The sequence below is a fragment of the Chaetura pelagica genome, unplaced genomic scaffold, assembly GCF_000747805.2.
Source record: "Chaetura pelagica isolate M959 unplaced genomic scaffold, ChaPel_1.0 scaffold338, whole genome shotgun sequence".
Lineage (NCBI taxonomy): Eukaryota > Metazoa > Chordata > Aves > Apodiformes > Apodidae > Chaetura > Chaetura pelagica.
Window position 1 is genome coordinate 1493875 of NW_009954114.1, and position 13657 is coordinate 1507531.

Genomic DNA, 13657 nt, shown 5'->3' on the forward strand with positions numbered 1-13657 from the left:
TCTTTCCCTGTGATTTCTCACATGCCATAAGATGGCTAAGCTCATGCTATGGTCTTAGGAAAATTAATTGTAAATGTTCACTGCCTATCAGAGACTGGGCTTTTAAAGAAGTGTTTCAGACAGTATTACAATCTTTTGGATTTCAGCCCTAATCTGCTCTTGCACAATGAGCTGTTTAGTAATTTCTTCCTTCATATGTTCTTGAAATTTTCCTATGCATGGTTAGTCTGCTATTTTTGTGCCCTTACTTGTTCAATGAACTGTGGGAATAAGTATTAGGAAGATTGAATTAGCTGCTGATGTTTTAAAGGGGGAAAGTGAGTATTGCTTGAAACAAGTTTCTAAATTTTTGCTTTGTTATACCTGAGATTTAGACCAATGTTTTTTGTTCAGTAGTTGTTTATTGGAAGGGTTATGAATTTATTAGAAAATGCAGTAAATCCTGTGAATAAGTGTTGACATTTCTGCTAACTTCCAAATGAGTGTTGTTCAAGAGTATTTCCACTGAGCACAACTACTAGTGACTGTGGGCATCATATTTTTTACGGAACATAAAAATAGAAGCTGCTGCCATGCCCTCTCTTTTTATAGCCAAATATTCCAGTCTTCAGTTTAATCTTCTCACTACCACCGATATTGTTCTTTTCCAAACTATCAGAATTCTGTATGTGTCTATAGGACACACAGTTTAAGATGAAATACAAGTAAGAAATATATAATTATTAAAATGTTGGAAAATACGCTTCATGGTAACAGGTTCAAGGATCTCCATCCCTTTAGTTTAAGGAGATGAAATCAAGAGGACTTGATTGCGTTTAGGGGAACTTGATACATGTGAGGAACTGGGATTTTATTGTGGAGGTGTCTGCAGGAATTGTTTAGAAGCTGACATTTAGATGTATTCAAACAAGTAGTGTACAGTGTTTTTAATCAGTAATAATACCTAGTTGTTGAAAACAACATGTCAGAAGGTGGGATTGAGTTTCCATCACTGAAAATTTGAAAAATTGGTGCTCAAGATCCAATAAAAATGAGTTTAGCTTTTGGTATTGTGGCAAGATACCAATTTAAACCAGAGCTCCAAGACCTATTTCAGGCCTTGGGGTAAATGTTACTCTCTGTGCCTTCTCATTGTCCTTCCACTCCCCACACCATCATCCTTTCATCTTACTGCTGTTTAATCCTAGAACTCCTTACAGATGCTGCATGTGTAAAAGGCCTTAGAAGGGGAAAAAAATCTGAAAGATGTTAGCTATGGTGAAGGAATAGCTTCTTAAACTATCTTCTCAGAATTAACATTTTTTATTTAATAATTGGTTTGGCTTATGAATGCAGATAAGTTCTTTGATTTTGGGAGGGACTCTTTACCATGCTGTGTAGTGTGAGGTATATTTGTGTGCTATGAAGTACAATATTTTATTAACCATGGTTATTGTTGTTTTTTGGTGACTGTTTTACTCAAGAAAAAACAAACAGGCTTAACAGTTCCAGATGAGTATTTTTTTGGTCTTGGTTCTTTTTACATTACCTAACAAATTGCTGCTGAAAGGAAGTCCTCTTTCCTCTTCACCTCTTCTGATCCTTCCAGTGGTAATCTTCCTGTTCCTCCTAAGACCATCAGTCCTAGACCTCCACTGGGTGTGGCTTCCTGCCCCAGAATTTCTCCTACCTGTCCTCATGTTGCCTTCTTGCTCTAGTTCCCTTTCCCCTGCTGTGTCCTTCTGCACCATATCCTCACAAGTTTCTTTGACCTTTCCCACCAACCCTTCTGCTGCTGTCTATACCACCTGTTTGCCTGTTGTACCTGCAGTGACACATTGTATCAGGGCAGGGAGCAGGCACGGAGGCACTCACTGTAAAGAGGCTGAGTTTTGAGCCTGGAGGATGGAAAAACTATTCTAGCTGTCAGGATCTAATAGGGACTAACTAGGACCTGTGAAAGGAGTGAAACCTTCTAATTTAGGAAGAGTTGTTTAATTGGCTCCATACTTCTATGTCCTTCATCTCTCTTTCTCAGCTTTTCACTTCTGTGCCAGTCACCTGTTCTTCTCAACACTTAATTACTTGCAAGTACAGTGTGCCTGTAGGAATACATACTGGGCTTTGTTCTACATGACTATGTGATGTATAATGATGTCCTATGTGCACAGATCTGCTTTTGATTAGCAGTGATTCCATCTGAGTGAAACAGCATTGAACCGTGGTTTATTCTTTTCAGGGTTTCAAACTATGACATCTTCTGGTATACACACAACCTTTTCTTTGTCTTCTATATGCTGCTGATGCTACATGTTTCTGGGTAAGTAAATGGAAAACACTGTCCTTTTTCCTGAAGCACAACCAGAAAGGGCACTTGATTGCTGCCTCTCCCAAGCTCACTTGTGCACAGTGAGCCAACTTCCTAATAAGGTGCTCTCCTCTTCAGTTATTCAACAAGTTATTGTTAAAATAAAGTTCAGACTCTAGCTTGGTGAATTATATGTTACTACAGCCAGCTATCACAGACTTCTTCACTTTCAAGTTTATTCCTTATTCATTTTGCAAGTTTCTAATAGTAATGTTGGAAGTCCCAGAACTGACAGTACTCCAGGTGCGGTCTCACAAGAGCAGACTAGAGGGGAAGAATCACCTTCCTTGACCTGCTGGTCAAGCTTCTGATGCAGCTCAGGATATAGTTTCTTTTCTGTGCTGCAAGTGCACATTATTGTTCCTTTTCTGTCACCTCTCACCTGGCTGCTCAGAAGAGAATGTGAAGCAAAGTTGCTCATCCCTTTGTCTTTCCTCTCTCCTTTCGTTTGTGAATCCTAAGGAGAGGGAAGGAACAGCTTTTCTCTAACTATCTATTTCTCACTGCTATGATACAAAATTTTTAAATTTTTCTTGTTTTCACCAACATGAGATGAGTGTGCATGTGCCATGAAGCTGATGGCCAGGTCTGTATCTGGCACAAACAAAGCCAGCTCTGCCAAAAGGTAAAGTGGCACCCACAAGTTATGCTCTGAGAAAACCTGGTCCATTAACATCTCTAAAGTTTCCTCTAGGTGTAGAGATTGGTATAAGGAAGATAAAGTGTATTTAGATGAGGTTTATTTCTCCATGTAATCAAACACCTACTGAAACATGGGGTGTTAGGATGTCTGTGTGACACTGAGCACTTCTGCTTGAAGTAAACAGGGAAAGGTAATTAGGCTTAGCAAGATCACCATAGGAATATGTGAACACAACAAATGCAGCTTGAGATCTACTGAGTTGAAATAATGCACTCAAAACAACTGAAAGTCCAGGACACAATTACAGTTCTCTGTGGGTTTGGTTTGTGTTGTTATATTGTTAGGTTTTTTTGGTTTTTTTTCCTGTGTTCATACCTGGGGAGGATAAATCTAACGTATTCTCCCAGTCCTGGGGCAGGATGAACTTTAACTAAATTATTCTTGACAGGTGTTTGTCAAACTTCTTGAAAACATCTGGTGACTGTAATCCTTTAACCTCCGAAGGCAATCTGTTCCAGTGATTGCCTGTGGAGTATTTCCCGTGTCCAGTTTAATACATCTCCTTCACTGTATTAGCCTTTGTCTTCCTAGCTATGCTGCCACTCTGTGAAGGTAGAAGTCTAGTTGGAGAGGTTTGCAAACCAAGGCTGCAGGAATACACCACTCGTTAAGCAGGCATCTTCTTGTACACCGCTTCCTGCATTCTGAATTGGAAAGCCATTCAGTGCTAATCTAAAATAACTGTCAGTTAAAAGTGGGAGACTAATGAGTCATGGAGAGTGGGAGGCAGTTCAAGTGTAAGGTGCCTAAATGTAGGTCTCTACATGTTTTCCAAATGTCTTTCTCCCATTATAGTCTAATGAGTTCTAATAAATGCAGTCAGTGGAGCTTCAAGAACTCTTCAGCCATCCTGCTGCTACAGAGATCTACACTCAAGCGAGCTGGATTGATTTCTGGGCTCCAATGGTGATATTGATTACATGATCTCTTCTGAGAATAAAGGAAACTTAGATAGCCACGCTTAGGCATGTCTTAGAGATTGCATATAATCGTAGAATCATTAAGGTTGAAAGGGACCTTAAAGATCAACAAGTTCCAACTCCCCTGCCATGAACAGGGAACCCTATCACTAGACCAGGTTGCACAAAACCTTGTCCAACCTGGCCCTAAAAACCTTCAGGGATGGGGCATCAACAACCTCCCTGGGCAGCCCATTCCAGTTCCTCACTACCCTTATGAGGAAGAATTTCTTCCTAATATGTAGCCTACATCTCCCCTCTCTCAGTTTTAAACCATTACCCCTTGTCCTATCACTATCTTTTCTGATGAAAAGCCCCTCCCCATCTTTCCTTCTTGTGCTAAGGGCACCAGAACTTGCAGACACATGGCCAGTCATTCTAAAGAACAAGACATTTCCTGTGGCTGGACCTTGCAGGTGGAGTTGGTGATGATTTACCTGTCTTGGGAGTCTCTCCTTTCAGGTATTTCCACAGTATTCCTTGATGCTTGTTTTCATTCAAATTATTATAGTACTGTTCTTATAGTTTCCTCTTCTCAGCTGTTTGTAACGTGACATGAATATCTGTCTTATGTTATTAGTTTGTTCTTTCATCCCTACCCTAAGGGAGAGGAGAATCTTACAGGTAGTTATTCTTATAGACTTTTGTTGCTCTTGTACTTCTTGGAATGTGATTTTCAAATATTTTAGTGGCTTAAGGCTTGGTGCATTTAAGTGGGTTATAGTGATTCATAGGAGCTGAGAATAAGAGTCACTTGAGTTATCCAAAGATTTATCTTCCAGAGGGTAAAAATTCTTAAGATTCCACCCCCACATTGATCTTTAGGAGTCCCCTCAAGCAACTCACCTCGAGTTGGGCAGCAGAAAATAAATAAGAAGACAGGAACAGTGTAGTTCCCTATAAAAACATAGAAAACCATTGATCTCTAATTTATCTTCATAAAAATCTCAAGAAGCAGTGATGCATATTTTTCAACTCTAGCCAGAAATGAATGCTATCGGTATTTTGGGGGTACAAAATCGGAGCAAAGGTTGATGTATGCCCATGCAGATAGACTACATGCTGTGTTGCTCAGTCAGTAGGACACTTTCATATGATTTGCCCTTGTTGTCTCTCCCATTTTTGTTTGCTAAAAATGTCTGTCCTCTCCTTACTGACATCCACACAACGATTTTTATATATTGAAGTGTTCTACTAAATAGGGATATATCTTATACTCCTTTAAGGTTGTGCAGAACTCAACCTTTCTGAGAGCTGATCTTGGGTGTGTAAGACAACTTTGCCTTTCCATGACGGCTTCAGAAATGGGAGTCATTGCAGCTGCTGTTCACAGGCAGCTTTGTCATCCCAGTTTGTCACTCAGTTAGCATGTTTGTAATAGTTTAAACAAACTGGAGATCACTGTAGGGAATGCTGGTGTTTGCAGATCAGCTATTCATGTCTCAAGGAAAACTTTGAATCCTCTTTTGGGTTCTTCTGAGAAGAGAAAAGCTGTAGGAGCAGCTGGTAGACATGCACACAAAGCTGATTGGAAAAATACTGCATATGCTGTTACTTCCAGCTAAATCCGTGAGGCACTGTAGTATTTATGCAGTAGGGAACTAACATAGTGCTAGGGGGGATCTGTCACTTTGCAAATATGCAATGACCAACAGTGATGCCAGATGCAAGCGATAGGCATGATCAGGCAATAAATACAGACAGAAGCATGGGTGTGGGCACACTTCCCAAGTGATTCTTCCAGGGTCAGACATGGAGTTTCGAATGAGCAGGTTCAACTTCCAAGCTGTACATGATTCACTGGACCATGCAGAAAGCTTGTTACTAGCTGTCAGGACTGCATTTCAGTAGGGAAGATTGCCAGTAACCTGTCTGAGCCCATTTAAGTTAGGAATATTGCAGATGTCCTACTTCTCTCCCTTCTCGTGAATTAAACTCTGTCACTGCTGTTGCTGTGTGTGTACTATGCTGGGGAGAGGAGGAGGGGAGCATATGTCTTTTTTGCTGAATTGTACACTTGAGAGGAGCCTTCACCGCACAGCCTAACACTTGGAGGACACGTCTCACCAGACACTGTCAGTGTGCCTTATTTACCACCCAGTATCATCCTATACAGCTTGTTATATAGCCCTTTGTTTTTTAAAATATTCCTCATTGTGGTTTTAGTGTAATGAAGTCCAGATTTGGAGGCAAGTAGTTCTTCTAAGGAATTGTATTACTAGTATTATATGGTCTTCCCCATTTTCAGTGATTCATTCCTGTGTTGAGATATCCCAGAATGTCTCAGGTTTCCACTTCTTTCTTCGTAGTTTCTAGCTGCAGCTGCAAGTCCTCTCTTCATTTACTATACAATTAAATTTAGCTTAAAGCATTGACCAAAAAAATGCAAGAAAGGTTCCTTGGCTATCATGCAGAACTTTCCTTTTTCCTTCTATTTGACAAGGTGACATTCAAAGGAACAAATTATACTGTTGTGTGCAAAACTGGTAAACACCAAGTAATGAGAACATTCCTGCAGTTTATGATTTGGCAACTTAGGGCACTTCTGCTATGGAAGCCCCTTAAAAAATGGGGCTTGGTGACTGTAGGGATGAGTGGAAACAACCCGGGTGTGATTTCACTGGAATTGTGATGATTTTTTTTTTTTTTCAAGGCTCCCACGGTATCCGCCCCTTTCAAGCAGTATTAAGCTTGAGGCTGTTCAGTGGGGGAGTGAGTGCCAAGTGAGCTGGAAAAGTTAAACCTTGCCTCTAGTGACAGAGGGCTCTATTGTTGGTTGCAAAGCTTCAGTCTCATTGTGAGTCCTGAAAGCAAATGAAATAAAGATTCTTATGGAAGATGAGCCTTGTGACTGCTTTCTAAACCTTTCTCTGAATTAGGATGAGTTGCTTAATTCCAATTTACTTCTGTATCTTTTAAAATTTATGTTTATTTTCCTGTAGGGGAGTCCTCAAGTACCAGACCAACTTAGAGGAACACCCTCCTGGTTGCTTTAATCCTAACAAAACACTACAAGAGAATATGACGGCACCAAAGGCTTTTGAAGAGACATTTCCTAACTATACTACTGAGCCTTTCCCAGAGGGCTTATCAGTACCAGAACCCTTTGTACAAAATAACTTCATGAGAATTTGTTCCAGGGAACCCAAGTTCCAGTCACACTTCCCAGAGGTCTGTATGATCCGACGTTTCAGGTATTACAAGCCATGCCAAGTCTTTCAGTCAGCCATAACCACTAATTACTGCTTTTCCAGACCAGATGTTTTAATAATGGAAAATATTGTTAAAACCTTTTCAGGCATTCAAAGATTTGGTGGGGAAAAAACAATCTGTATTAAGCCTTGAACTACATTACAATGTGGTGCATAGAATAGAGTGGAGAAATGTCAAGAGATTGGCCATGATGTATTTTTTTGGTACGACATGATAAGAGATGTATCGGTCTTGTTATAAGTGTGATGTTAAATTGCAGCATAGCACTTCAAAGCAAACATTTCTGTAACATTCATAAGGTCCTTTTGTAAGAATTGTGTGGCAGTGGTTAATTGAAATAATCAAACTCTATTTGGTTTTGGGTTTTGTTTTGTTTTTTTTCACCAGGCAGATGCAAGTCCTATTACTCATTTCTGAGTTGCAGTTGGTTGTGATTTGGCTTTGTATAGCCTGTTCTTTACAGACAGGCTTGTTTTTATTTGCCATGACTAAATGCCTGTCATGACAGTGGGGATAGAAACGCATTTTCTTTTCCTGTTTTCCTTTTATTTCTTTATGTTTTGTGGCAGCAGCTCTTTCTTCATCTAAATTTTCTATTTTGTTTTGAGTAAAAATGAGCTGGGCTGTACTGGCAAGTAGCATGAACAGATTTAGGCATATGGAGTTCACAAGTCCAAGGCCCACCATTCAACTCATAACAGACCTCACAGGATCTTATTTTTATAATTGTTTTCTGTAGAACACTTATTTTCCTTACTAGCTGCAGTAGAAACCCATTTTACTATGGAGCATGTAATCAGAATAAGAAACAATAAATTCTACATTAAAGTTCTTTGGATTTGTATTTTGCTGAGGTAACACTCCTAAATTACATGTAGAGCAATTTACAGGAAAGAAGAGCCATGGAAGGAAAATGACCACTGTTCTCCTGGCAGCTTGTAACATTATTTAGCATTTTTATATATATATATATATTTTTTTTTTTTTTTTTCTGAAGTGTTTTATGCACTTAGTGATAGCGAGTTTATAAAAAAAAACAACAGTAAAACCTTAGATCTTGTGAGCTACTGAAGTTTTTAAGGCCAGAGATGCTTGAGGAAATTAAATACTCTGCTAGTTGCAAGAGATGCTCATGTGTAACTTCAAAAATTAGGAAGGGAAGATGGATGGGGCTGTCAAGGCCATTTTAGTGTCATGGTTTGAATGCGCGGATGTGGAATCAGTAGTTATCTCTGCCATAAGCTGTTAGTATCTGAGTTGTTGGATGCTATTTAGCTGTGCAGCTGCAGTTGTCTCCATCTGAGGTAGCCACCCAGGGTTCCCTGTATAATCAGTGCAGGCACATGGGCATTTCCAGGGCATTGTTTGTCTAGCATGCACATCTTCCACAGAGGCAAATGAATCGTGATTGAAAAGGGCCCGTTTCTCTCCTTTGTTTGTGATGTACAGTAGTTTAAGATAAGCATAAATTCTATAGCACAAGAATGCTTCTCAGTTTCTTGCTTGTGGCCAAGATGATTACAAGGTAATAGCCAAACAATATTTCAAGTCACCCAGTGTATTTCCAGGAAGCTTAACCAGTTTTATAGTACTGTGGTCTGTTAGATTTTGAAACACTGTATGTACTGTGTCATTCACTGCTGAGAACAGTTACAATCTAACTACCTAAAACCAGAGCAACATGGTTGCAAATGAGGTCATTAGCATTTTGTTCCTGATGAGTTTGATGATTGAAATTGTTTGTGCTTGTGCATGATGCTGCCAGCTAGACTGATTAAGCCTCCATGACACACTTGGATTTCTGCACGTAGAGAGATGTGTAGGTTACTTGTGACCGAAACACTGTTCTGCAATAGATGTGATGTCACAGAATCACTCATGCGGTTTTGAAATTTAAAAATAGAAAATGTAAATTCCTTAATGTAACATATTTTTCTTCTCCCATAGACCTGGTTTTGGATTTCTGGACCTCTGTGCTTGTACTGTATAGAAAGGCTGTACCGCTACATCCGCAGCAACAAACCAGTCACCATAACTTCAGTGATAAGCCATCCCTCCAATGTCCTTGAAGTAAGGATGGTGAAAGATGACTTTAAAGCAAGGCCTGGTCAGGTGAGTTAATATGCTTGTAAAAAATCACTGCTGTTCACATAGCACTGTCTGCAGGGATGACTCACTTTGTATGTACTAACCTGTCACTGAATGTTTTGAATGTAACTTTTCTACCATTTTATTTTCTCTGGCTGATTTTGTTTCAGTATGTTATTCTGCACTGTCCAAGAGTGTCTGCGCTGGAAAGCCATCCATTCACCCTTACAATGGTAAGAAATAACATTTAATTTCTGTACTTTCTTTCTTATTTACATTGGGTAAGCAAATTGTCTTTATTACCTTCAAGGTGAAAATTGCCTCCAGAAGAGCTTGTGTTCAATTTATGAGGATACCAATGAATACAAAATGGCATAATTATTATATATGACAGTATTCAATAAATTTTTAATATTGTCCACTGTTGAGAAAATGGTATTTTTTTCCAAGGTCTTCCATAAGTGAAAAAAAGATAACAAGTAAATAAAATCCACGTGATTTTGATCACTGTGTCATAAATGAGGTTTCAGCCAGTTTTGTAGATCTTAATGCAGAATGAGCACAAATTGTAACAAATGTCCTGTAGTCTTTCTATTCAATTAAGACATTTCTGCAACTGCCTTTTCCAAAGCTAGGCAAGCATCAGGTTTAAAAAGAAAATTTCTAAAATAGTCTTCTGCTTTATTATTTTATTACGAAATGGAGAAATTACTTAAAGTGATATACTAGTGAAGTCAAACAATATTGTGATTATTATTTACTCAGCTCTATTGATCTAGAATGGGAATTGGACCCCCTGGAGACAGACTGGAATAAAATTAAATGTATATAAATAGACCTGAAGTTCTCCAGGAGTGAGCAGTGCAGAGACCTGGAAAATGCTTTGTACTGCACTAGCTATGTGGTTACAAAAAGCAAGTGCTAAGGTTGAGTATTAGTAGCAGTCTTTTCCTTCCAAAGCGAATAAAGGCTTTAGGGTAGCCTGAAATGAGTGGTCTTCTTCAAGAAGACCATGGAGATAAATATTATTTTTTTATTCTTTTCTTTGGACTGATAACTAGTACTTTATTCCCACTGAATTATATGTAATGCTATGGAACACCTGGGATGTTTTATTGTTACCTGAAATTCAGAGTGCACAAGCAGGTCCTGCCCACTTCCAGTTCTTTGGTTTTGTGGGGTGCTTTGGTTTTTTAGGATTTTTTTGTTAATTTATTTATCAGTTGCCGAGCAAAGAGGCAAGTACTGTCACAGTGGAGCCCACACTAAATTCCACCTGAACTAAATTTAGTGCTGTAAATCTCAGAGTGCATCTCGCTTAAGGGAAACTGGCTTTGTATAGCTTAGTGAAGCAAGATTGGCACTTACATAGCCTGATATTTGCCAAGTTTTCCTGGCTATTCACTTTACCAGTAGAAAGCAAGGGAATGTGTTCTTTATCAGTTGTTAACTCCACCAGGCAATTTTGAAGGCTTTATTCTGTATAGTACATGAAGGTAACGAGGTATGAAATGCTGAAAAATGATGTGCATTGAGTATGATGAAATGGTAGCTGTTTTTTTGTGTAGAATGATTCAGTCAGTATTTTTTTTATAATTTTTATAAGTCTCATGATCAGACAATAAATTTAAAGAACTTAGCATAATTCTCACATTGCTCTTTACACTTATTTGGCCCTAGCAAGGGTACATTTAATAAAGTTAGACTTATTCTATACCAGTAGACATTTCTTATTTAAATGCTAATTTCAAAACCTCTTGTTCTCTAATTTCTGACTGTCCATCTCAGTGGAAATTAAAATAATGGTAATAATTTCATCTTTAGTAGTAACCGCACAGTATGGAAACTTTAGGACACTTAAAAAGATTTATTCTTTTTATATTAGGACACTGTTAAAACAGTGGATGGTGTGATTCTAATTTTCAGAAATATTTGCAGGAAAGATTAGGCCTGGTTCAGCAATCTTTTCTCTGGGAAAGCTTCTTACTTGTTATGATGAGAGTTTTTATCAGAAAAGAAACTGCTGTCATGGACATACTGGGTTAGATCATAGGATGAAGTTGAAAAAAGTTTTATTGAAGTCCAGTTATTTGCAGGAGCTGAGGTTTTCACCCAGTATTTAAGATGGCATGCCATAATAATGCTGTTAGGAGAAATTATTTTTGCATGAAAACTTCTGGATCCTAGGAGCTATGGAAAGTAGGTCTCCTGTTGTGAATCTGAGTTTTCTTGGTGGATATAACAAAGTCATTTATTCAGGTAATGTACAGAGTCTTTCTTATACATAAGTCTAGTTGATTAATTACAGTTCGTGTAATTTTTACAGTCATGTAGTAAATATGTAACACTAGAACTAGCAATTGCCACTCATGCACAATGCAATATATTTCAAGTATGTAATAGTAGACCAGGCAATTTCTGTTCATGCTCAATGCTTTACACTTTGAAGTACAGTGATATCCTTCAGCATAGCAGCACATCCTTCAAGTTCACAGACATATTTTAACTATTACAAGATAGGAATTTACCACTGAGTTACTGAGCTTCATTTTTATTGCTGCAAACATATTTTGGTAGAACATCAACTATGCTGGAGAAACACTGTTATTGGGTAAAAGGCTGTTTTACAGCATAATGAGGATTGGCAATGTTTAGGTTTATAGCAGTTCTTTTTTTGCCCAGCCTAAGCAGGGGACAGTAATTTCCATATGTCTTTTGAAATATGCTTTGGGCTGCTGTTCTGCTTAGAAATTTATCTCCTAGTTTTTTAATATGATGCCAGACATGGAACTGTGTTATAGAGTGTGTAGGCAATAGCTTAACTCAGTATTTTTTCTGCTCCCCTCTGACCTACTTGTAGTTACCAAGCAAGCTGAAACAACACTACTGCTTCTCTTGTGAGATGGTGATAAACCCTGGGGTATTTTCCTAGGCTGGTGTAGGAGTGTGGGGCTCAGAGCCACAACATAAGGGGTCATGGGGCTTTGGATGCTGGAAGCACAGTGCAGTGATGACTGCAGCAGAGCAAGGGGAAGACTGCAACCTTCTTCCTGATGCTGTTGTCCTGCTTAGAATCGTAGAATAGTTTAGGTTGGAAGGGGCCTTTAGAGCTCCTCTAGTCCAATCCCTTCTGCAATGAGCTGGGGCATCCTTCAACCAGATCAGGTTGGTCAAAGCCCCATCCAACCTGACCTTGAATTTTTCCAGGGATGAGGCATCAACCTCTCTAGACAACCTGTTCCAATGCTTCACCACCCCCATTATAACACATTTCCTTGTATCTAGCCTAAATCTACCTTCTCAGTTTAAAACCATTACCCATGTCCTATTGCAACAGGCCCTGCTAAAAAGCCTGTCCCAGGCTCCATGTGAAGTCCTTTTTAAGCTGATGAGACATGTCAATGCCTGGAGTATGCTTAAAATACAAGAACTGACCAATTCAGGCATATCTTTATACTCTTAAGTGAAAAAGTGGAAAGGAAAGGGTGAGTCAGCATGAAGGAGTCATGCAGATATTTTAGTAGTCCCTTCCCTTTGAGATTGTGTAATATTTACAATACAGCTCAGTTTCTTACATAATGCTGGGGTGGAGGAAAACTGTGTGAGGCTGAGTAAAGGACCTGAACCTGTTCCCATTGCACTGTGGCAAACTCCCACATGTTCACTAGGAGCCAGAGAGAGCTCTGAATTGTAACCAAGTGAACATAAAGACATTTGTTCAGAAATGTGTGCAGTGGCATTTATTTCCTTTTCCTTTTTATCAATTGAAAGGATTTTTCCTCCTGGTGATCGAAGGAATGAGAAAAAAGTGATTGGTGCAAAATTGTGCATTGGAATTGGGAGATGCAACATCTATGTTGCTCTGAACTCGGAGCTGCCAGTCTGACTTCTTTGCTAACCTGTGAATTGGCTCTGTAGTCAAAGGCTTCATGACATAGATGAGTTGAGACTGAAAGGGACCTGTGGAGATCATCCTGTCCAACCCCTCTGCTCAAGCAAGGCCACGTAAACCTGGTTGCCCAGGGCTATGTTCAGCTGTTTTTTTTAATATCTCCAAGGGTGGAGACTGCACAACCTCCCTGGGCAACCTATTTCAGTGCTTGAAGACATTTCTTCCACTCTTTAGTATGCAAAGCCCCACCTTATCAAAGCTAAAGAAAAAAAAAATAAATATAAAGATTCTTCTGTTTGGTGTTTTTTAATGTTTTGGAAAGTCTTTGTTTCTTCTGACTTTATTCTGGCTGCTCTTCATTTTAACCTGTATGAACAAAAAGAGGCTAAGACCTACAGTTTATGGTAGCGTTGGTTTTCTTTTCATCTCCATCTTACATTTTCCAGTTGACATTG

General features: G+C 39.0%; 1 protein-coding gene across 2 annotated transcripts in view; it reads left to right on the plus strand.

Moving 5' to 3' along the window:
* The window catches only part of NOX4 (NADPH oxidase 4), a 105341-nt gene that overhangs the window by 21859 nt on the left and 69825 nt on the right, over positions 1-13657 (plus strand). For both annotated transcript variants that reach the window (XM_010002617.1, XM_010002618.1), the window contains exons 7-10: positions 2219-2299; positions 6952-7180; positions 9170-9334; positions 9481-9543. In XM_010002617.1, coding sequence (XP_010000919.1) covers positions 2219-2299; positions 6952-7180; positions 9170-9334; positions 9481-9543 — 538 coding nt within the window. The remainder of the gene's footprint in view (positions 1-2218; positions 2300-6951; positions 7181-9169; positions 9335-9480; positions 9544-13657) is intronic.